Source organism: Glycine soja, chromosome 2 (assembly GCF_004193775.1).
Source record: "Glycine soja cultivar W05 chromosome 2, ASM419377v2, whole genome shotgun sequence".
NCBI classification, from domain to species: domain Eukaryota; kingdom Viridiplantae; phylum Streptophyta; class Magnoliopsida; order Fabales; family Fabaceae; genus Glycine; species Glycine soja.
The window spans coordinates 21,986,943-22,013,017 of NC_041003.1; the positions used below are offsets into that span (position 1 = coordinate 21,986,943).

A 26,075-nucleotide genomic window follows, 5' to 3' on the forward strand; every position below is an offset into this window, starting at 1 on the left:
GTCAAAACTATTTTAAAATTTTTTATATTCTAAGATGATTGCTAGAACTGTCATCGTAGATGCTTCATATTCTACGACATGCTCTACAAAGATGGTTCATAACCGACATAGAAGAGCATTTTTAACTGACATAGAAGGTATTTTTCTTAGTAGTAACAATTTTTTAAAATTTTATGTGAAAGACATTTTCGTTACTTCACTTAAAATGTTGAGTATACAAAGAAAATCCCTCTTAACTGTGTACATAATTCCTACCTAACTTGTGTGAATTTCAAATTTTGAAATGAAGGAAGATGATTAATGATGTTAAGGAATGTAGTGAATGTTAGAACTAAAGACGTAAACAATCCTACCGAAGGCCTCAACAAAGGCCTAAAATACCGATGGATTGCAAGAATAAACACTAGCCATAAATGGACAAGGCTATAATATAAAAAAATCAGCAGATTATGAACATAAATGTTGCCGTATCTACATAACGTGATCCTATCAATAGGAATTTGCATAATATCGTGTCAATAATCAATATCAGCCCCAACACATTAATCCAACATTCTCGAATAATGAGAATCCTGATGTAATCGATCCTGAACTGAACATATGTTTTCCTTCAAATTTGTACACCCCAAATTTCAAGATTGTGAATGTGGCAGCTACCAGATTGGACTTACTTCTTTAGAAATGTGAGCATAGAGATAAATGCTACTGCCCGAGCAATTACACCCATGAGAATAAGGATAGATATACACAAACCCCAATCATTAAGATTATAGCCACTTTTCAGTAGTGAACCACAACGAGTTAAGAGCCACACCCCATGATACCTACAGTATAGAAGTAATTAGCACAAACAGTATCTAGATTCAAATTAAGAACAATTAATATGTACATCAAGTACTTTAATATTTTTCTTATATTTATATTCATAGTATAAAATGCTGATATTAAGCACATTGAAAAAAAACTGAAGAATATATCATAAGCCTATTTATCGGGGAGCTTCTCATTTTCTTTACATTCACTTGATGCAAATGAAACTACAATTTAGTCATAGTTTATGATTCACCTTAGATTGTGCTAAAGTACTCCTGCCTATTACTCATTTACTAGAGACAGGTACTAAAAGTAGTGAGTAGAAATTGTGTATTGTGTTTCAAGTAGAAAACTTCATCCAACAATAAATTGAATTTCAGCCATTTAAGATTTGATGATTAAAATATTTGAGAAATTAGCACTAGAAACTGGTAAAAGATATTTATTTCTATCACCCACCAGATCATGCTTCTTTATGTACAAGGCTTAATAGCCCTTATATTCCCTTAACTCCTTCATAGCTATAAGCTATGTCATGTATCCAAGCAACCATCCCATTTCTTACGAAATTGTACCCTTCCACATTCCCCAAGTAACTTTTCTAGAATCTTTCTCGAATGAGGTTATTTAGTTTCCTTTTTGTTACATAACAAAACTAGTCAGGAATCTTCACTTAACAACTAAAAGCTTTTGGATCGGAATAAGTATTCCCTGATATGGTATCAAAACTTTTACAACCAAATGGTCAAGAGTTAGTTACCCCAATCTTCTAAAGAGAAGTTTGAATTTCAAATGCAAGATAGGTGAGCTTGTGTGCATTGTCCACATCTCCAGCTCATACTGCCTTACATGAGGGAGCTTGTTAAATGTCAAAACCATTCACAACCCTGAGCCTTTTCACCTAACAACAACTTTAGATTTCTCTAGAGCTGGTCCTTGACACTTTTGAAATGCCAGCATTAAGCTTCTTAACCTCTAAACGCATTTTCAACTTCATCTTTCAGAGGCATAATCCATCACATGTACATCTAGAATCATTTATCCTATTTTGGTTGATTAAACACTCCTAAGGCATCACTTTACAATCATTACATCATATTTTGTTATCCTTCATTATTTCAAGCAATAATCAATTTGTGTTTCTCCCTCCCTAATGGGTAAAGACTTGTTGGTGTAATCAAACTATGTTTCAAGCTTCCATTTCTAAAACCAACAACATATTTCTAACTCTTCTTTGTTCAAGGAATTAGATATAATCAAATCTTAGGCTAATATGTCATTTTCAAAGTAGTCTTTCCCTCATTATTTTGTTCAAAAACTGACATCCACCATGGGCCCTCCAACAATTTTCATTTCCAACATGTTTGGTTAGATCCTTTATTCTTCAAGTGAAATGGTTAGGATCATCCCCTCCAAATCCACCCCAAAACAGATTTTCTAAGCATTAGAAAGTCCCACATAGCTTGTCTCAGTTTTTGGGATATAACTTATATATCTGTTAGACAACTTCACTTAATGCTAATTGATTTTAAGATTAAATCTAACATGATATCCGAACCTATAGTCCATCTTGGTAAATTGCATCTTCTTGAAGATATCTGTGGAGGGAGGTGTTAGGAAGTCCCACATTGTTTGCCTTAGTTTTCGGGGAAACTTTACTTAATGCCAATTTGTTTTAAGATGAAATCTAACACTAAGCGTCTTGTCCAACTTAACAAGCATACTTAAAGTATTTCCATTTCCTTCCATGAAAAGCTTTATGACAATGATCAGATCATGTTTCCTTTTCAACTGTACTCTTTCCTCCTTAAGAGAGTCACATAATGATACCCATTCCATTCCTTGTCCTATCTCTTTGTGGGAACCACAACTTATAAACTGAGAAAAGACAGTAGTGCATTTCCTTCCAACCCGTTATGTTGTTTGCTGACATAATGTATTTATCATTCTTCTAATCATTGTATCCTCCATCTTCATAGCCATTCCCATTAATGTCTCAAATGGTCCAAGTTCCCCACCTCAATCTCCTAGTTCTCATAGGTTTTTCACTGATTTGGGCCAAGCAGCTTATCTGTTACTGGGGATGTCTAACAAAGTAACCCTAGTTTATTTTGCAGAGTATACTCTCACCCAAGGAGATGTAGCAACCTTGCTTACTTCTCTACACATGCAGACAAATTAGGAAATTGCTAAGGGAACATAAAGCAAGCACTACTGGAGTTCAATCAACAATCATACTTAACAGTAAGCTACCTTTCAGCATTTGCAATTATGAACGCTTCTAAAGCCCACCTAGAGTAGCACAAATAAGCTATATCCTTCAAAAATTTACTATCTTTTGTTTGTGTTGCAATGAGTGTGAAAACAACTGGAAGAAGTACTGACCACTGCAAGAAACAGTAACATGTTAGAGGGGAAGCAAAAACATAATGATGAGTAAAATTTTAATTGGCTGTTGTAAGAGTTTTATTATTTGCTTCTAATGCTCACCAGCTGGGCTGCGCCAGGTTCAAAGAGTATTGCGAATGCATATGCTACGCCGGTCACACAATATACAAGACAAAGCAGCACAATGTAATTATCTGCAAAAGTCGATCTTGGATAGGTAAAGAAATAGAACATTGAGAGGTAAACAACAGGTTTGATCACTGTATTGAAATGATCAATTGTGTCTTTAGAGAGAAAGTATGCCAAGCTGCTCATGCCAGAATCACTCTCCCTCCAGTAGTGTAATTTATCCAGAGAAAAAGATCTCAAGGCAGCTATTTTGCATAGAAGAGCTGAAATTAACAATAATAATAAATTAGAATAAAGCATTGTACACAAGAATCTGAAAGTCTATTTTCAATAACGTTAAATCTATACTAACTCCATGAAAATCATATTGAAAATCTTCCATTACTTACCCCAAGGTTCAAACAGAAAGTGATTTGATGAGAATATGTTTGTCAGAACAAATGCAAATATGAATTGTGTTATCATGAGCAGTTTGAAATTTCTGTAGTTTGAAGAGAAAATTTATTAATTATTTGTGACGGAAACAGTGACATTATCGATTAATATGTCATTCGGAATTGTGAGAGTTAAGTATTATTGAAAAATGTATAGTCATGCCAATCTTTATGCCTTTATTATTAATCATGCAAATGTAAAAAGTATTGATTCTTTTGTATGTATAAATATCAGTTATCAAGAAAGTTAACTGCTGATTGCTACTTAAGCAATTCACAGAACTTGTTTCTAATTTCTCTTAAGTTCACCCTAAATGCTTTTCAAAATCAGTCTTGCTTTGCTTTTGCTCAAGGTGTTGCAGTTCTGTTAAAAAGCTTCTGCACCTGATGAGAAATGGATTCCTACAACTCTAATGAGAAATTTTGAACTACTTAGCTTGGTAAGCTTCTATGGAGCTCAGGTTCTTCAGTCAAGGTATATATGATCATCTTGAATTGAATACCCATCCCGTCATGCCAACAAATGAAGAAGCCAGTTGGAGAAACTAGATTATCAACTACGGTCTACGCTTATTGTTATGGCAATATGATCAGATTTCTCTCTTAGGAAGAGGCACCTGATGAGGAACTAAGATGTTCCCCAAAAGCGGCCCTAGTTAAATAGATCATTACAGCTAGTTGTAAGCATATTTGGATTAAACAATTACTTCATTGAAATTTGGGGATCATCAGCAAATGAAGTTATCTTCTAATAAACAAGCATACTCCAAGTCATTCTTATGCAAGTCTTTGTTCTATCAAGTATTTGTATGTTCAGATTTTATTCTTCATTTAGGACAAATGTTTTGTGCTGTGATTTTCAAAAACAATTTTCCAGAGACAACATAATGTTTTAATAGAGGTATTAAATAGTAATATTTTAATTTTATTTCAGGGCCAACCATGTAATTTTAAACTAACACAATAATACAATTTTAGTAGACACATGAATAATCTTACTCTGCAGCCAAAAAATTGTTAGTATATATTTGTTTTTGAAAATAGAGATACTGGGCACCAGTGCATGAGGCTACCAGTTACCAGTTGGTGGGGTATGAGAAGGATAGATGTACTCAGCCTTAAACCCCACTAGGCAACAAGGTAACAACTTTACTATCATGCAAGGCTCGTCCTTAAAATTATTGCGATATTATTACAGGAAAAAAAAAAAAAAAAACCTGTGCATTATCATCACAGACTAGTTTCCAACATAATTCAAAACATACAATAGCAAAGAAAACTGATATAACATGAAGAGTATTCTGTAGCTTGCTTTATAAGTCAATTAACTTGTAATGCTTTAGAAAAATGATATAATGTTTTACGACTATGTATTAGAAGTCAATTATCTTACATACAGCAATCACCGTATAGGTGTATCCAGCTGCACCAAAGGTCTGATCACTTGCTTTAGTAAGTGCTCCTAAGCAGGCTCCAGCAAGTAATAATATTAAATAATCTATAGCTTGGATCTTAGCCTCTCGTAATCGCTGTTTACCAACCCTGAAACAACATTGGCATGAATTAGGGTTCCACCAACTAACAAGAAAGTGAAGAAACCAAATTGAGAAGGCCAGTTCATTATTAAAAGGTTAGTTGCTACTCTCTCTCTCTCATCAATAGGAAATGGTACTTAATTGAGAAAAGACATGGTGACATTTAAATTCCAATTTAGTTTCATAAAAAAAAAAATCAATTTTAGTTCCCAAAATACAATAAAGGAGTGGGGCAAGGCGATGACAATCATATATTTTCTCAGAAGAAAAGGTTTTACTTGTACTTTTCCTTCCATTTCTTCAGGCCTCCCTTAAACCACACAGAAATTTAGATCGTGAAAACTCAAATAAAATTTTTCAATCTGCAACATTAACAAAATCTACTGACACTATCCATGCTACATTTTTTAAAAGAAGAACTATTTTCTGCAAGATAATTCTAATGCTCCTGGGAAAAAAATAGCCCATATTAAGGAAGATCTTAATGAGCAGTCTGAAATCTGAAAAATGTTCAAGTTAACAAATAATTGAAGTCATTCGATGGCTTACCGTATAAGGAAGTATTTGTATTGCTTGAATATACCAGGAGTTTTGCGGTCAGAGAAATCCTTTGATTTTAAAAAGTTGAGTCTTATTTTCTCCCTCTTTAGTTCCATACCATTTCTCACATCATCCCATAATTCTCCAACAAAGCTTCTTTCTTCATGGCCAGAGCTATCGGGATCTGTTTCTTTAGCTGGGTTTACAGTTGCATACATATCAAATTGTGCTGCATTCTGCTGCATATCAAGAGGCACAGGGTATCCATTATGAAGCATCCATCTAACTGGCAGCTCTTTATAACTGACTCCTGAACTTCCACTAGGTACTTCTATGCCCTCCAAAATGTCAATGAAGTAATCTGGAGGATTAATGCGCTTTGGAATATTTATCCCAAGGTCTGCAAAGTATTTTTCGACTTTCTTGACTGATCCATGATATACAGTAAGACCACCTTTTGCCAGGAGTATCAAGTCATCAAACATCTGAACCAAAGCATAGCTACAGGAAAAGGTTAAATCCTTAATAAATCAAATTGAAACAAATCATACTGTTCACAATTCCAAATTAATGCATGGAATACGAGATCAATCTTCAGGTTTCTCATTCATAATGCCCATGCAGAGAGAGGTGTGTAATGGAAACTGGATAAGAATCACACAAAGCTCAGAAATAAGTGTGTATCTCTTCTTCTGGCCCAATATCAAGATGATTTCATATCAGTGGGATCTAGTAAGTGTATAGACGTATAGAACACTCAAACTGAAAAGAAAACACGAAGATAAACCAAGCACTCATGGTACTAGTTCCTCCCAATCAATTCCCATAGTGTTTGTTAGTTCTTATACTCCCTCTTCCTTCCTTATTCCATTTATATTCTCTATGAATCCCCCAAAATTCCCTCTCTACACTTCCCAATTTTCCTGATTTTCTTTCCTAGAAAATCTTTATAAATATTGTTCAGATCTAGCCTAAGCTCTCATATTATCCAAAATCCCTCCAGAAGCCAAGTTGGTCTTCCACCATCATCCCCAATATTCTGGTAATAAGTCCTGAATTTACCCACTTTATTGGCCATATCTTACCCCAAAACCTGAATTATACAGCCTTGAAATATTGCTTTGATTTTCTGGGCTACCCTGGCTCTAAACTTTCTGAACCAACATGATCATTAGATCAGTTGAATGAAATTTATTTCCTCAGGAAACATGTTAAGAATATAAAAATCTAGGATTCTAAATATTAGCAGCAACTATCTGCTGAACAACTGTTCCCTACTTTTATATTAAAAAAATATATAAAATCAACTGAAAAATAATATAATCATAAATGAGGCTAGCCATATCTCCATGATGTAGAAGACATGGAATTGAGAGTCACCTGGGTTGGTGAACCACCATGCAAATGTTCACTCCTTCAAGAGCTTCACGTCTTAGTGCTCTAAGAAGGAGTTGAGATGATGCACTGTCCAACCCAGACGTGGGTTCATCCAAGATCATGAGTGAAGGTTCCATGACCATTTCCAATCCAACATTTACACGCTTCCTTTGGCCTCCAGATATCCCTCGCTTTTCTACAGTTCCAACCAAATGATTCCGTACAGATTGAAGCCCTAAGAATTCAATAACTCTTTCAACAATCAGAACTTTGTCTGGTTTTGGCAAGTCAGCAGATAGCCTTTCACAGTAAAAAAAATTCATTTTAGTACCAAAATATTGAGACCTACAAAAGCTAGCACAAACAATAATATGTACCCAAGTATTAGCAAATAAGGGCATGAAATTAATCTAGACAAAAGAAAATTGATATAGTAGGCAAGCATCTAAGATGATGACAATAAGTTTCAAAATGCTGCTTCTTGCTAGACTATCTAAAAATAAATACGAATAGAAACTTAAAAGGCTATTTAATGACAACTTAAATATTCCATTTCCACAACATAGGCTCAAATTAAATTATAATCATAGTGCCACCAATACTTAAAGCATGTTGGCAAATGGTGACCAAGAAACCCCATGATTTTCCTCTAGTCAATAATACACTTCAATTTCTTCATTTTCCCACCTAATACGAATCATTAAGAATTTAAGATATAATTGATAATAAAGTTTCACGTAAACTGTCTAGTCTCTTATGTTTAAACCAGCTACTCCTTTTATATTGACGTGATCACAAAAAATGTAAGTGAAAGAGTATAACTTGATCCAGGAATAAGTAGAAAAGAAGGAGAATCTATGAAGTATAAATCTAGGACGCCAATGTTAAATGCATAAACTTGAAAAAAAAAAAGAGAATATACAGCATCTGGAATTTCAAACCATGTGATTTACCTGCACAGTGCACTGAACCGGAAATTTTCTTCCACCGTCAGGTTTCCATGAACTATATCATCTTGTGGCACAAAGCCAATAATTTTCTTATAGGAGTGGATTGATTCATTCTTTCCATTTATAAAAATGGAACCAGTCACCTTGCATCCAAATGCCTTCCCAGCTATTGCTGAAAGAAAAGTTGTCTTGCCCGCACCTGATGGACCCATGACAGCAGTGATGCGGCCAGGTTTAATTTTCCCAGTAACAGATCTCAATATATGTTTATTGTATGCTTTCAAAGTGAGAGTTAGATCTTTGAAAGATATTTCAATTAAAGGCCTTTTCCTTTGTTCACTTCTGGTAGCCATACTAATTACTCCTGAGAAGGTAAGGTTCTTGTTTTCTTGTTGCTGAGCCTTCTCTTTCTCAAGTTGAGCATATGCATACTTAAAAATTTGGCTATGTGTATGCAGTTGCTTTTCTTTAGGCACTCTTGCTGTAACATTTTTATCTCTAGTTTCTATTTCTACACGAATGTTGTTCCTAATATTTGGATCATTTTTTGTTTCATGTATCATCTGCATCAGATCATTGGGTTCTTTTCCCTTTTCCTTTGGCCAAGCTGATGAACTACCAACCATATTTGAGGTAATAGGATGTGAATGTGAAAACAATTCAATATCTGTTTCAGTAGTTGGTTGATTCAAAATTTTAATTTCTTCAGGGTCTACGAAGTCCTTTTTTCGAGAAAATGTTTGCGATAGTTGAGCTTGCAGTCCACTTGCACCCTTCTTAGTAGCATCTTTTGCATCTTTCCATCTTTGGCGTGCATTTGCAGTCTTCCTTACACTTCTGGCTGCTGCTTCTCTGGACTTGGCCATTCTCCTTTCTCTAGTAGTGAGAACTTGGTCAGAACAGCTGTAGATAATGAGTAGCAAAGTACTCAAAGCAGCCTGCATAAGCAGTTAAAGACTGTTAACATCTACCAACATGGCCTGTGTAGCCTCTTTGGGAGCTGCCTTAATTGCATCCTCAAGGATGATGGTTTAGTTCCACATCAATTAGAGATATGGCTTAAATAGAGCTTATAAAACTTGGACAATTCTCACCTTACAAGCCGATTTTGTAGGATTGAATGAGGACCTAAGTCCAAATTCCACTAATAAATGCACATATATAAACTAATATGCCAATTCCATAATCCATCAAATTAAGAGGTAACAACTTACAATGAGCATAATTCCGTATGCATGCATATTTTGGGTCACAGTGTTTGAATCACATGAACTCAACCTGAAGCATCCTACAAGACAATCAGTAAATGGTCATATGTACTCCGGAAACATTTGGTCAGAAGCTTATGAGAGAATCTAAGACTGAAACACAGATGTCTAATTGCCATAATTCACAACACAATCCACGGGATCTTACTTTGCTCAGATGTAGAACCCATCCTGCAGTAATGCCTGAAATAACAAGGGAGAAGTTTCGAAGTATCAGGATAATGAACACAAAGGGAGCATAATTGTTTTTATTACCATCAAAAGAACATAATAGTATACTTATAAATAAACTAAAGCGCTCATTTTTTACTGACTACTTTAAAGTATGATGTGTTCAAGTGCAACTATGAAAGGTCATGTCATCCAATATCTTAAATACTTTGGATTACTTCATCCAGGGTCCAACTTATCGCAGTCTATTTGGAGTAACCAATGGTTGGAATAAAATAATACCCACTACTGCAAGGAATTCTCTTGGTAATTGTGGAGCAATACGATCCTGCTGAACAAAACATCTCACTACTGCTACTAACATCAGCCCAAATATTTGCTCCTCCACAGGTATGATTTGGCTGCAATGGAGGCAGTTGATAAAGATATCTGCAGAAATTTATCTGTCAACTAATCTTCTAGACAAAGAATGCAAGTAATAACTGTACGCATAAACAGAGTAACAGACCATATAGCAAGAATTAGAACTCACGGTTCGCAAACACCAGTTGCGTTATTGAGTGTAGCAAGAGGGCAATAGGAACCTAGAGGGCAAGCTTCAAGAAAAATATTTCAAATACCACAAAAACATGAAAGCATTAGAAACATCATTTGCATGGATACTGATAATCAATATAGTTATTACATATGATGTCAATATGCTTTAATTTTACTACAGATATTATCGTAGAAAAGGAAGCTGATTTAGATTTTATTTTAGTTTATTGACTAACATAACATCAGATTTAGTTCCAAAACCATATGAATTACCCAGCAATCAAAATCCTCACTGGACCTTTACAACAGAATAGAAAGCCAGTATCTTTTTGTCAGAATTTTTTTCCTAGAACGAATTGGCATTGTTAATTAACATTTGGATAGATAACTGGTTCCCACCACTTTGACTTATCCAACAACCACCCTTGAATCTTGGTAACTTCTCACTGAATTATGCCAAAAAAAAATTTTCTGGCTGTGTTGTTAGGAAAGAGGATCAAGGTCAGTCTCAAACTGAACCTAGACCTTTATTAGTGTATAGGAGGAGGAACAAAACTCGGTAAGGATCTAACAGAATGCTGTTAGATCAGTTAATTCGGTTAGGGAAGTTAGTTAGAAGGAGGATAAATAGATCCTTGAGAAGGTAGTTAGATTCAGCATTGTGCTTGCTTGTTAAACAAGGAAGTGTCCTTGTGAGAGAGAAAAGGGCTTCTCAGTTTTACCTTTGTAATTCTGCAGATCAATAAACAAGAGGAACATTCCTTCTTCTCTTCTATCCAAACACTCTCTCTCTCAATCTCTTTCTTACTACCCAGTTAATACTTTCTCTAGCCGAGGATTCCTAACATGAGTAGTCCTATTTACAAAAAAAATGAGATAGAAAAACAAGTAATAGATATACTGAATGTTGGAATTATAAGGCCTAGCAATAGTCCCTATTCTAGTCTTGTGATACTAGTAAAAAAGATAGTAGCTGGAGATTTTTTATAGACTATAGAGCTTTGAATAAAGTTACAATATCGGACAAATTTCCAATTCCAGTAATGGAGGAGCTATTAGATGAACTGAATCGGGTTGAGTATTTTTCAAAGATTGATTTAAAAGCTGGGTACCATCAGATTAGGATGTTCTAGGATGACATACCAAAAACAGCTTATAGAACAAATCAAGGGTGTTGGACAAGTGACCTCAATAACTTAAGAGGGGAGGGGGGGGGGGGGGGGGGAGGAGTGAATTAAATTTCAAAATTTCCCACTAACAAACTTTTAACCCCCTTCTAAATGATAGGCTCAAAATGCAGAAGAAGAAGTAACAATTAATTTAATAATGTTCTTTAAACATGCAAGACAAAATTGATTGCAATAACAACTTTGCTTCAAGGAGTCCATCATTCATATAATCATATTTTGATTTTGGTACCCAAATTCTCTTGGGTCCTTGAATGTTGGTTTTGACTAAAGATCCTTTTGGAACCCATACCATTTTTCCAATGCTACTACCATTCTTTCTAATATAACATGTTAATGCACTATGACCTTTCTTACCACATTAAAAGCATGCTAAGAAGGGAGAACTAGTCTTTTGAGTGGAGACAAAGAAATTTTTATACATCTTTTGTTGATTTTCAAGATTATATCCTAATCCAACCTTATCAAGAACACATCTTTGTTTGCCTAATATAATATCTAAATTATTTTTATCAAGAGTAAATTTGGCAAGAGCAATTTTTAAATCTACAATTTCTTCTTTGAATTTATCACAACATTCACATGAATGAGATGCTTTATTGTTTTCTTGCACTAATCATTTTTTGGATAATTGGTCTTCATCTACTGATTTTAATGTTTCAACTTCATATTTAAGATTTTCTAACTACATTTAACTTCAAAATTTCCTTTTCTAAACTTGAAATGGTTTTCTTAGAATATGAAACTAATTTGGCAAGTTTGATAGATTCTTTATGCAAGTCATTGAATGCATCTTGAAATTCATCAAAAGAAATAGATAAGTCATAGTTAGAAGACATTACCTCTACTCCGATTTTATAGTCTTTGGCCATGAGACCCAGATTTATGATTTCATTTTTTGAATCACTTGATGAATCCATGTCATTATCTTTCCAAGTGATGTATGTTTTCTTTTCTTTCTTATCTTTGAAATTTTTCTTGTCGGATTTTTCCATTCTTCTTATAAAGACAGGACAATCAAATCTCAAGTGTCTGGGTTGATCGCATTCATAGCATTTCGGAACTAAGGAGGAATCTTCTCCTTTCTTCTTTGGATTGAAGTTTGATCTCCTTTGTTTCTCATAAATTTATTGAATCTCTTCACAAAGAGACTGAAATCATCATCTTCTTCTAAGTTCTTTTCATTTGAGTCTTCTTTGTCATTTTCCTCATGAACAGAAGAAGATGAGGCTTTGAGTGCAATTCCTTCCCTCTTTTTTGTCATTCTCTTCGTGTTGATAGAGTCTCATAAGTTCCATTTCATGTTCTTGAAGTTTTCCAAAAAGAGTGGCAAGAGACATATTGGTGAGATCTTTTGATTCTGCAATTGCTGTTACTTTTGGTTGTCATTGCCTGCTTAAACATCTCAACACTTTGTTAATGAGATCTTCATTAGGAAATATTTTTCCCAATGATGCAAGATGATTAACTATATGTATAAATCTCTTTTGCATATCTTTTATGGTCTCATATTGATTCCTTCTAAACAATTCATATTCATGTGTGAGAGTGTTTATTCTAGATCTCTTAACATCAGTTGTGCCTTCATGTGTAACTTGTAATGTATCTCACATTTCTTTTGCATTTTTACAATTTGAGACTCTAAAATACTCATCCATGCCCAATGCAGAAGTAATTATATTCTTGGCTTTTAAATTATATTGAATCGTTCTTCTTTCATCTTCATCCCATTGTTCTCTAGGTTTTTCTGTAGTTGCATTTCCCACTACCGTTGTAGGAATGAAGGGACCAATTTCAATGGCTTCCCATATATTTAAATTTATGGCTTCTATAAAGATCTGTATTTGGGTTTTCCAATAGTGATAACCCTCGCCATTGAAAACAAGAGGCCTATTAATAGAATTTCCCTCAGGAAATGGAAAGTTAGATGATGCCATACTTATTCTTGAAGTTTTTAAACTTTAGACAAGAATCCTACTCTGATACCACTTGTTGCACAAGTGGCCTCAATAACTTAAGAGGGGGGGGGGGGAATTAAGTTTCAAAATTTCCCACTAACAAACCTTGAACCCCCTTCTAAATGAGAGGCTCAAAATGCAGAAGAAGAAGCAACAATCAATTTAATAATGTTCTTTAAATATGCAAGATAAAATTGATTGCAATAACATAAATGAGATAAGGGAGGAGAGAAATGCAAACTCAATTTGTACTGCTTTGGCCACTTTCTGTGCCTACGTTCAGTCCTCAAGCAACCCACTTGAGATTTTCCACTATCTCGATAAATCCTTTACAGACTTTGAACACTCCTTGGGATCCCTCACCCTTGCGTTCAAGATTCTCCAAGAGACAACCCGTCTCTCGATTACAACTGACTTTCTGAGATGAACAGAAGGATTTCTCTCCTTTAGAGTGGATGATACAAATTGAAGATCCTAGAGGAATTTCTCTCTTTTAGATATGATAATATAATTTGAAGTTCCTAGATGAATTCTCAATAGATTTGCAAGTGTTTGCCCAAGAGTTGTTGAGAGAGCATTTGACAATTAAGTTCTCTTAGAATATCTCTCTCTTACTTTTTGAAGTCAGACACACATATATATAGGTCCATCGTGCCTTTTCAAAATGGTTTGAAGAGATGTGTCTTTTCAAAAAGCTTTTTCTGAAATTCTTCACTGGTAATCGATTACAGTTTTTTGGTAATCGATTACACAGTTATATTTTGAAGGGTCATGACTTTTCAAAGTATTTTCTGAAGTGCTATTGCTGGTAATTGATTACAAACTGTGATTTTAGGGACTGCTGGGGAGAAAAACAATAGGAGAAGAAAAATAATTCTTGTATATTATTTAGGAATAAAAGATTTACATATATAGGCAAGGCTGTCAATTACATAATAAATGCAGAAAGGAAAGTAAATAAAAAGGGATCAGATCAAATCAGAGAGATTTGATTCTGACCCGAAATAATAATCTAATCAGATCAAATCCGAATAATCTAATCTTGATCCTAATTATTCAATCTTCTAGAAAATTAATTCCAAAAATAAACATCCAGCTGTCTAATTAATTCTTAATATAGACATACAGCTGTCAACACCCCCCCCCCCCTCAAGTTGGTGCATAGATGTCCAACTTGCTTACAAGAAACTCAAAGTTAGGCCTAAACAATCCTTTTGTAAGAATGTCAGCAACTTGCTGTGAAGAAGGAACAAAAGGCATGCAAATTAGGCTGGCGTCCTCTTGTTTTTTGCTCCTCCAAGTAACCAAGTTTCCCCAAACAAATGTGTAGTAACCGAATGTTGATTTTTGATCAGTAATAGATCCTGCCCAGTCTGCATCTATGAATACTTCAATAGCTTGCTGTCCATTTTTTTTGAAAAACAATCCTCTGCCTGAAGTACTTTTAAGGTACCTTAAAATTCGGTGGATAGCCTCTAAATGTTCTTCGTGTGGTGATTGCATGAAGTGGCTCACTAAACTGACTACAAAGGCATCTAGACGGGTATAGGATAGATAAATTAACCTCCCCACTAATCTCTGATATCGGGTTGTGTCTATAGGGTCTCCTTTGCCTTCGCTCTGAAGTTTCTGGTTGGGATCTATTGGAGTATTTGTTGGCCTACAACCCATCATCCCAGTTTCTTTGAGTAGGTCCAAAATATACTTCTGTTGAGACACCACAATCCCCTTTTTTGATCTTGCAACCTCCATTCCCAAAAAATATTTTAGGGATCCAAGGTCTTTAATCTCAAATTCACCCGTAGAGATGCCTTCAAATTATTTATTTCTCTATAATCATCCCCAGTAATTACAATATCATCCACATAGACAATTAATACAGCCATCTTTCCTTCAGAAGTGTTTCACAAACATGGTGTGATCACTCTGACACTGAGAATATCCTAGCTTCTTAATAAACTGGGAAAATCTTTCAAACCATGCTCTAGGTGACTGTTTCAAGCCATAGAGAGACTTTTGAAGCTTGCAAATCTTTTGATTGAACTGAGATTCAAAACCAAGAAGTGAGTCCATGTAGACTTCCTCCTCTAAGTCCCCATTTAAAAAGGCATTCTTTATGTCAAGTTGCTATAATGGCCAATCTAAATTTGCAGCCAATGATAAGAGGACTCTAATGGTGTTAAGTTTTGCAACAGGAGCAAAAGTTTCTGAGTAATCAATACCATAGGTTTGGGTGAAGCCTTTGGCAACTAGCCTAGCCTTGTACCTCTCAACAGACCCATATGCGTTATACTTGATAGTAAACACCCATTTGCATCCCACGGTTGTTTTTCCTCTTGGTAGGTCCACCACTTTCCAAGTCTAATTTTTTTCTAGAGCTCTCATCTCCTCCAAGACAGCTTCCTTCCACTTAGGAACCCTTAGAGCTTCCTGTATATCTCTTGGTATTTCTATTTTGGTCAGTTCACAAGTAAAAGCTCTAAAGGTAGGAGACAATTTTTCATAAGATATAAAATTAGAAATAGGATGTTTTGTACAGGACCTTACACCTTTTCTAACAGCAATAGAAAGGTCAAAATTGTCAAAAATAGGTTCAACAAGGTCAGGAACAATAAGAACAGATTCAAATTCCACAGTATTTTGAATGGGTTGAACAAAACTAGAAGGATTCTTACCTGATGGATCCTCGGATGACGGGCAGTTTCAAGAATCATTTGGTTCTATTCTTTGAGGTCTTTTTTTCCTTAAGTAAACACGGTCAAAGGGTTGAATACCTTTGTTACCAACTCTAATTGTCTCATTTTCAACTTCTGGTTTTGACAATACAATTTCTGAAATATCATTTTCATGGCAGTCTTGACTTGACTGGTTTGATTCACCCAAATTTTTTGCTTTTCCAATGTCTGCCTCTTCTAAATTTTCCAAAAAATTCAAACTTTCTGAGAAATCTAAATTTTGTGTTTGCAAATATTGAACATCTTCCTCTTGTCTCCCCCCTGAAGACGATCATTAAAAAAAGGAGTTTTTTCAAAAAGGGTAACATCCATAGTAACAAAGGTTTTCTTGGAAGTGGGATCAAAACATTTGTATCCCTTTTGGTTGGGAGCATAGCCAACAAAAACACATTTTTTTGCTCTAGGGTTTCCCTTGTTTTGGTTCATGAATATGTACAAAAACAGTGCACCCAAATATTTTAAGAGGTAGAGTACACGAGAGCCTATTATTTGAAAAAGCACTTGTGAAAACATCTAATGGAGTTCTGAAATTCAAGATTTTGCTAGGCATTCTATTTATCAAATATGTTCCAGTGAGAATTGCTTCACCCCAAAGATATTATGGTGCCTTATTTTGAAACAATAATGCCCTAGCTACTTCAAGAAGGTGTCTATTTTTCCGTTCAGCCTCTCCATTTTGTTGTGGAGTGTCAACACAAGAGCTTTGATGAATTATGCCATTTTCAAGAAAGAACTTGCTTAAGTGTTTGTTAAAATATTTCCTTCCGTTGTCACTACGGAAAACTTTTATTTTCACTTGAAATTGTGTTGTATCATTTGAAAAAAAGTTTTGAATATGCTTTCAACCTCAGATTTTGTTTTCATCAAGTGAACCCATGTTATCCGAGTATAATCATCTATGAAGGTTATAAACCATCTTTTTCCATTTGGTGTAGGGTCCCGACAAGGTCCTCAAACGTCACTATGAATTAAGGTGAATGGACTAGATTGTTTATAATCCTTAGGGGAATAAGAGGAACGATGATGTTTTGCAAATTGACAAATTTCACAAGAAAACAAATTTGGATTTTTATTTTTAAAGAGGTCAGGAAATAAATGCTTCAAATACAAAAAATTGGGATGACCTAGCCGATAATGCCATAGCATTATTTCTTCATCTTCATGAATCAGAATTGAATTGAGACAATTTTTCTGGAGTTTCTCCTTAGGACCAGACTCATCTTCAAAGAGATAGAGACCATCAACCTCTTTAGAGTTGCTAATCATCCTCCCCGAACTCAACTCCTAAAATTTACATGTAGAGAATAAAAAATAGCCAAACAATTTAAGTCTTGTGTTAATTTACTTATAGACAACAAATTACATGATAAATTTGGAACATGAAGGACATTGTGAAGGGTTAAAGTTTTAGATATAGGAATAGAACCAACATCGGCTATAGTAGAAAAGGTACCATCAGCTATTTTGACCTTTTTGTGACCCGCACAAGGACTATATGTGAAAAACAATTTTGAACAGTTTGTCATATGGTCAGAGGCTCCAGAATCGATGATCCATGGAGCTTTGGAATCAGGTTTGGAACTAAGGAGAGCAGCAAAGAAAGAGATACCTTTTTGAGCCAAAGAAGAGGATGGAGTCACTGACATTTTTGTGGTAAAGAGTTTATATAGGTACTCTAGTTGTTCCTTAGTGAACAGAGATGACTCGGAGTTGCCTTTCTGCTCCACATTTTCAGCATTTGAGGTTTGGAAAGCCCAACTCTCTCCAGTTGGTTTCTTTTTTGAGTTGGGTGGTTTTCCATGGAGTTTCCAGCAGGTTTCCTTAGTGTGTCATGGTCTTCTACAATGATCACACCAAGGTCGCTTCTTTTTTTCTCCTTCTGGTTCGTGTCCCCTTGCAACTAGGGCTGAACTTTCAACTTCTTGCATTGACGGTAGTGGTTTTCTGCCCAAAATTTTGCCACACACCTCATCCAGTTCTTGATTTAAGCCTACTAAAAACATGTAAACTCTATCATTCTCTTCTCTCTTCTTCAACCTGGTTGCATCATTGGGATTTTCCCAATCATCCTCATAGCACTGGTCCAGCTCCTACCAGAGAGTAACCTTGAGATTGTAAAAGGTTGTGACATCCTTGTCTCCTTGTTTGGACTGCCACAGCCGAGTCTTAAGTTCATAAATTTGAGAAGAGTTTTCTAGATCAGAATAGCAATCACGGACTGCCTCCCACACATCTTTCATAGTTGGGAGGAATAAATATGGCTTCCCAATGGAAGGGTCCATTGAGTTGATCAGTCATGCGATGATTAGTAAATTTTCTTACTTTCATCTTGGGAGAAAGGGGTCGGTCACTCCTGGTTGAGAGGTGTCTCCTATCAGGTAGCCCAACTTTCCCTTGCCATCAAGGGCCAATTTCACGGATTGAGCCCATTCAACATAATTTTTACCATTCAGCTTTTGAATCACAAGCTGTAAATTGGTACCCATGGACAGAGAATCAGATATGATAGGGGATGATACAATTTCATTACCACTAGACTTCGTAGAAGTGGTGGAGGAATTTTCTCCAATCGTAGTGTTTTTTTCCATGGCGGGATACCACAAGATCAAAGCCGAAGCTCTAATACCGTGTGATTTTAGGGACTGCTGGGGAGAAAAGCAATAGGAGATGAAGAATAATTCTTGTATATTATTCAGGAATAAAAGATTTACATATATAGGCAAGGCTGCCAATTACATAATAAATACAAAAAGGAAAGTAAATAAAAAGGGATTAGATCAAATCAGAGAGATTTGATTCTGACCCAAAATAATAATCAAATCAGATCAAATCCAAATAATCTGATCTTGATCGTAATTATTCAATCTTCTAGAAAATTAATTCCAAAAATAAACATCCAGTTGTCTAATTAATTCTTAATATAAACATACAACTTTCAACACAAACATCTAGTAATCGATTACATGATTCAAAATTCAAATTCAAAACCCTTTTTAAAAGTTGATTTTCAAAATTGTCTTCGGGTAATCGATTACACTGCTTGGTAATCGATTACCAGAGCCTTGGATGTTGGAAACAATGTGTTTTGAAGCAAAAGCTTGATCAACCAATGAGATTGTTTGAGGCCTTATATTTTTCTTGATCTTGTTTGATTGACCTTGAATTAATCTTGAAGCAATGCTTAACCTTGAATGTTTGTTGAAGCAATCTTGTTTGATTATACCTTGACATCATCAAAACTTGTATTCATACATTTACAAAGGGCATTATGAGTTTGTAGTAATGCCTTTTGGATTAACCAATGCCCTTGCAACTTTTCAGTGTGCTATGAATTCTACCTTTTAGCCTTATCTAAGGAAGTTTGTATTGGTTTTTTTTTATGATATCTAGGTGTATAGAAAGACTTGGGCTGATCATTTAACTCATTTAAGGGCAATATTGGGGATATTAGCAAAGATGCTTTTTGTCAATCTTAAAAAGTGCAGTTTATGGAAAACAGAAGTGGAGTACTTGGGTCATATGATTTTATACAAAGAGGTTTCTATGGACTGTAAGAAGGTTGAAGCAATTCTGAAATGGCCAATCTCTAAGACAGTAAAGGCTTTGAGAGGTTTATTGGGACTAGCTGGTTAGTATAGAAGGTTTATAAATGGGTATGGGAAGATAGCAAGGCCCCTAACAAATTTGTAGAAAAAAGGGAATTTTAAATGGTCCCCAGAGAGTGCTGAGGTTTTTGCACAATTACAGCAGGCTATTACTAAGGCCGCCCCTGTACTCACAATGCCAGATTTTTCTCAGCCATTTTCAATAGAGTGTGATGCTTCGAGGAGAGGGATAGGAGCAGTTTTGTCTTAGAATAAAAAAGCCATAGCTTTTTTAAGCAAGCCTTTGTATGAATCTTCTCTGAGAAAATCAGTTTATGAGAAGGAGCTGATGGGTCTAGTTCTAGCCATCCAACAGTGGAGACTTTACCTGATAGGAAGAAAGTTCACGGTTTATACAGATCAGAGAAAGTTCATGGTTTATACAGATAAGAGGAGTTTAAAATATTTGTTGGAGCATAGAATTACTACCCAAAGTCAGCAAAACTAGTTGGCAAAACTGTTGGGGTATGAATTTGATATTGTGTACAAAATGGCGGCAGCCAATAAGGTGGCTAATGCTTTGTCAAGGATGGATGAGGAAAAGGAGTTGCAAGGGTTATCTAAGCCCAATTGACAGGAGGTGTCAGAGATTGACAAGGAAATTCAAAGGGATCCTACATTATCTAAGAATAAAGAAGAACTTCTACAAAATCCTAACTCTCATGGTAAGTACACTTTGGAGCATGATAGACTCTATTATAAAGGGAAGCTTGTGTTGACAGCTAATTCAGAATGGATTCCAAAGTTGCTACAGGAATTTCATTCCTCTCTGTCAGGAGGGCATTCGGGAGTGTGAGTAATTTTTGGCAAGAGTTATTTAGGAGACACGTTACCATCTTGAGGATGAGTACAGCCTATCATCTTAAATTGGATGGGCAAACTGAAGTGTTGAATAGGACTTTGGAGACTTATCTCCGATGTGTTAGTTCTGAGCAACCAAAAACTTAGGCTGAGTTTATACTTTGGACAGAATACTGGTATAATACCAGTTATCTAGGAGCAGCAAGGTGTACACCATTTGAAGTGGTGTATGGGAGGGCTCCTCCTTCCTTGGCAAGATTTATTCTAGGAGAAGTGCTAGCAGAAGCTGTAGCACAAGACTTGATGGAGAGGGATGAGGCCTTGAAACAACTGAAATTTCATTTGGGGAGGGCTCAAGACCATATGACTAAATATGCTAATGCTCATAAGGTATCCTCCAAGATAAAGGTGGGGGGTTGGGTAAATCTGAAGATTTGGCCACATACAGAAACTTCAATGCCTACTAGGTTGCATCCTAAGTTGGCAACCAGGTACTATGGTCCTTATCAAGTGGTTAAGCTGGTTGAGCAGTTGCTTTTCAATTACAACTGCCAGCATAGGCCAGAATTCACCTGGTATTTATGTGTCTCAACTCAAATTGGCAATAGGAGAACATTCAGTAGAGGCAGAGCTTCCCACAAAATTGCAAGGGCATTCCACTAAACTGCAGCCATACCAGGTGCTGGGGACTAGAGTGATTGAACAAGAAGGGGAACAAGTACAGTAGTTGTTGATCCAGTGGCAAGACAAATCAACAGAAGAAGCAACAGAGATAACATTCTGCAACAATTTCCTGAATAACTTGAGGACAAGGTTCTTTTTGATGGGGGAGGTATGGTTAGGAAAGAGGTTCAAGGTCAGTCTCAAACTGAACCTAGACCTTTATTAGTGTACAGGAGGAGGAACAAAACTCAGTAAGGATCTAATAGAATGTTGTTAGATTGGTCAATACAGTTAGAGACAGTTAATTCGGTTAGGGAAGTTAGTTAGAAGGAGGATAAATAGATCCTCGAGAAGGTAGTTAGATTCAGCATTGAGCTTGTTTGTTAAACAAGGAAGTGTCCTTGGGAGAGAGAAGAGGGCTTCTCTGTTTTACATTTGTAATTCTGCAGATCAATAAACAAGAGGAATATTCCTTCTGTTCTTCTATCCAAACACTCTCTCTTAATCTCTTTCTTACTACCCAGTTAATACTTTCTCTAGTAGAGGATGCCTAACATGTGTAGTCCTATACCCTTTACAATAAACTTTCTTGTGAAGTAGGAAGAAGCTAATTTACAATAAACTTCTTATGAAGTAGGTAGATGCTAATAAGTTGTATATAATCATGCAGAAGGTATTTACAGTTCATTAATGAAGAAAAGCTTATTGAAGATTCTCGTTATACTTACGTATCATGCATGTGATGCCATGAGGACAGAAGAACCCCTCACAACATGCTTGACAGTCTGTAGTTCTGGCAGGTATCTCCTGTGAATTTCGAAGGTCAACTTCCTGGCGCTTGGGAACACTACAGGCCCATCCTGGCTCACAACCAGATACCCATGAGTTTAAATTGCAGTTCTTGTTAGGCTTTAAATAGTTGGCACTACTAGACCTCTTCAATAAGCTATTTAAGTAAAACTTTATTTCTGCCGCTGTACACAAGCGTTGTGTAATATCTCCTGTGTTTACATAAGAATCAATAGATTCCAAAGCATAAGAAGAGTGGTATTAGAATTGAAACAGTGGTAAAGAAAAGAAATTAAGAATAAAATGAGCACATTCAGATTTGAGGACCAAGCAAAGTGAAGATGTTTAACTGGATGCAGGGAAACAGAATAAAGGAAAATGAAAGAGAAAAGAGAAAAATTGTGCCATTTCTTTTTGTGCACTTCTTTAAGAAATGAAATGAATAAATGGTATCATTTCTCTAGTTGTTGGAGTTCATACCTTTAGTCTTCAGAATGCAAGAAGACACAAAGCCCAAATCAGAAGAAAAATTAAATGCTTTATTCCAATCAGCATCCCTAAAATATGAAAAATCAAACTTCATAATCAAATCAGTTTCTATTTCTATACATCACATATGTTATACTTCCTAAGTTTTATTTACCTCCATAAAGAAAAGGTTTTATTTACCTGAAACTAAATCTGAAGCCACAACTTATAAAACCATTCATCATTAATACAGAGGACCAACAGACAACGTGATTAACCTTTAAATGTCAAACAAGTATTACACAACCTCAATCAAGGACCCCAGCATAAGTAATCAAAAATTTGAAAAATTCAGCAAGAAAAGAGTCAAAATTTCAAAATAAAATATAAAAAAGCAACAAAGAAGCAGCATCTTCATTAATATATCTCATTGAACTCCTTCATCAATTATCATGAAATTCCTTATTTTTTCTGCTTAAAAATCTCTAATGGTAAAGAAAAAAAGTTATAGTTTTGAAACTTTTGAAGAATAATATTAAAAATGAAGTTATGTAAAAAAACGAAGCAAGACTTAAGTGACTTGTGTTTTAGTATCCAAATAACAGTAAGTTCCAAAAAATATGGCATCTATCACGGTCACATTAGTCCCTTATTTTAGTCACTGAAACACGAAAAAAAGTCAATCAATTTAACCCTTTTCATATATTCATTTAGTTGTCGAAAAAATAAAAGACTAAAATCATTGACATTTTCATCTTCCAAAAATATGAAATCATGATTTTTTTTATCTTTCTAGATCAATGTGACCAACCTTAGGAATCAAAACAATGTTTCACGTGTTCAAATAAAATGAACTCACTTGAAGTTCTATTGTTAAGCAATACAAAAAAAAAAAGAAAAAAAATGAGTTAATTTGTAAAATAAATTCATATTGACTTTTTTATAAACATGATTTTTAATTTATTCATTAGCTTGTAAAATAACCTATTTCATTTTTCCTTCTCTATCTAAGTGAAACAAAATTGCCCACGATGGAACCTTGATTGAGGTGCTTGTGTTTCGGGTGGCGACATGGTGAAACAAAATCACGACAAATCATGAAAATAAATACTTCAAAAAATTAGAAAATAACAACAAACATAATACATAATAATAATAATAAGTATAATATTGATTAAGAAACATAATTTATTTGTTACTCTAAAAATTTTAATGTCAAGAGTACCTTATTCTATGAGACTCAACAAAAATACATAATCAATAAGTTAATCCTTAGGAAAAATGAAACTCAACTTGATTTTGTCATTACCTAATTGTGTTGCAACAGAAATCTTAGACCAATAGACAAATTATGTTTATTAATCAATGTTATGTTTATTATTATGTTTGTTCTAATTTGTATTTGTTTTTCTATTTTTTAAGTGTTTATTGTAATGTTATAACGATAAAAAAATAGATGAAGATTAAATTATATTTTACTCTTAAATTAAACGAAATATGGGGTCTCACAAATTAATCCCATAAAAATTTATTGACTGAAATCTTAGTCAACTTCATGTTGGAAATCATTTTTGTGACATGTTCCTTCCTATGTGTATAAACTCATTCATTAACAATGAAAAAAGTTAAGAAATAGATATATTTGCTTTTTTTTATTTGCTTAAATTTTCATTTTCATCTTTGATTAATCAATGCATTACATATTTAAGGAAAAATAATTATAATTTTACTGAATACTTTTCCTTTCCATCGCACAATCAAACCATCCACAGGTAAGTGTTCAACACAAATTTATTCAAACAGAACTTAAGTATTGACAAAGCCGTGTTACAGAAGTAGACTCACGGATCACTGACGCAGAAGGTGGAGTGGCTTTTGATTTCGTTATTGAGCAGAGAGGTCATGTTGGAGATTTGGGCATAAACGAGCTGGGTGACACGAGGCAGAACCACAGGGTTATCAAAATCATCACTTATTTGCTGGCACTGCGTCCCGCGGAACAAGACCGAAGAAGCCACAACGTGCAAGAATAAAAGCACCCGCAACAAATCTTTCGAAACCATTTTTATTCTTTTCTTCACAAAATAGGAGGTGAAGGAATGAATCACATTGAAAAAAAAAAAAAAAAGAGTGAATGCGAATAAGAAGAGAAGGAGTCAGAGAAAACGAGAAGAGGACCACGTCCACTTGGAAGGGGCAAAACCAGCGGAAAGACAATGACTTTTTTATTAAAACAAAAAACAAAAAACAAATGGTCGAAGGAAAGACATATGTCTACTTTGTTTGTTGTTGTGAATATAAAACCAAAGTGGTTGGTGTTGCGATTGGTTTTTAGGATGTGGATTTTTGCGTGGGGAAAGGTCTTGACAACGACCAGCTGAATGAATTGGTTGTAAGCGGTTTTAGGATATTGCGATTTGGGTGTTTGATAGTCAAGGATTGCTGTTTAATCCTCTCCCAGTCCCCCCTGTTGCAGCTACGGGTGTCCTTGGCAGAGAAAAAGGAAACAGAGACAGTAAAAATTGGCAGGAGAGAAAGAAAAAAATAAAAAAAATTATTGGGTTTCTTATTTAAGAAAAATAGAGTAGAAATAAGAATAAAAAAAAAAGTAACATAAAAGATGTAAAACAGCATGTGTTTTAACTCCTATACACAGTAATACAGGTTCATATTGATATTCAATTTATTATAGATAGTAAGTGTGTTGACTTTTAAAATAATTATTTTAAAGTAAAATTTTGTAGATTGTCTACACATAACTTTTTTCCTCAAATAATTATGTAATTCTCTATACATGATTGTCATTTTTGAGTATGAATATATCATAATCAATTATTACTTTATCGCACATCATCAGTGACAAAAATAACACTTGCAAGACCACATGAGATATTCTTGAATGAACACAAATCTAACACTTAATCCTTAATACAAGCAATAGAAAATTAATAAGTAGTAAAATATAAAGAAAAATATTTATCATTTATTATAATTAATCTGATTCCTTTTCATAAAAAAAATTATATGATTAGTTTCCTTAAATAAATATTTGATCTTATGAAGATATGTTTCTCTAAAAAAATCTATGAAGATATGTTAAATATTTATATTAGAAAAATATTTTTAGTCGTTATACTTTCATAAACTCTGTCTTATTTTTAGTTCTCATATTTTCATATCATTCAATTTAATTCTTGTATTTTACCAAAAAAAGAATTATTTTTAGTCCCTACTCAGAGAGATGTTAACGTCATTTTCTACATGACAGATAGATTACTCTGTATATTTACTTGTGAATTCATGGAAGCAAAGTTTAAAAAACAAACAAAATCAAAAGAAAACACATGAACAAATCGGTAATAGTTGTTGAAGAATGACAATGGAAATGAAAACAAAAATGGAGCCCTTGAAAGTTACGGTTCAATGTGCTTGGAAGAGACATATTAATAACGTCTATCTTTGAAAAATAAATAAATTTTCCAAATCATTTTAATCAATTAAAAAAATGCATTTTGTTAGACACGTAAAACAAAAGTTAATGTCGTTTGTGAAAATTCTGTAAGAATGGACTAAAAAATAAGTTTCTTTTGTAAAGTACAAGGACTAAATTGAATGATATGAAACTTCAAGGATTAAAAACAAGAAGTATAGAGACTAAAAACATAGTTTTATCCTACTTATGTAATAA

General features: G+C 34.6%; 1 protein-coding gene across 2 annotated transcripts; it reads right to left on the reverse strand.

The window, feature by feature from the left end:
- Window positions 1-404: 404 nt before the first annotated feature.
- Window positions 405-24,649, reverse strand: LOC114391474 (ABC transporter G family member 24-like). 2 transcript variants are annotated; one of them, XM_028352485.1, is made up of 14 exons: window positions 24,233-24,643; window positions 22,400-22,476; window positions 21,859-22,131; window positions 10,138-10,201; window positions 9,888-10,034; window positions 9,583-9,617; window positions 9,381-9,454; window positions 8,170-9,104; window positions 7,220-7,516; window positions 5,849-6,340; window positions 5,158-5,306; window positions 3,304-3,593; window positions 3,067-3,200; window positions 405-824 (listed from the first exon to the last, which is right to left on the reverse strand). In XM_028352485.1, the coding sequence occupies exons 1-14, from the start codon at window positions 24,448-24,450 to the stop codon at window positions 668-670; spliced, it is 3,342 nt and encodes a 1,113-aa protein (XP_028208286.1). In that variant the 5' UTR covers window positions 24,451-24,643; the 3' UTR covers window positions 405-667. The 2 variants fall into 2 exon arrangements, with proteins under 2 accessions (XP_028208286.1, XP_028208290.1); XM_028352489.1 differs by lacking the exons at window positions 405-824; window positions 3,067-3,200 and having other exon boundaries at window positions 5,162-5,306; window positions 24,233-24,649.
- Window positions 24,650-26,075: the final 1,426 nt, after the last annotated feature.

Coding starts and splice junctions, on each gene's coding strand:
- LOC114391474 (XM_028352485.1), bottom strand. CDS start 24,450: ATGGTTTCGAAAGATTTGTTGCGGGTGCTTTTATTCTTGCACGTTGTG. Junction 22,477..24,232: donor ACCTTCTGCGTCAGTGATCC/GTGAGTCTACTT, acceptor TTCATATTTTAG/GGATGCTGATTGGAATAAAG. Junction 9,618..9,887: donor AGAATTCCTTGCAGTAGTGG/GTATTATTTTAT, acceptor TTGTTATTTCAG/GCATTACTGCAGGATGGGTT.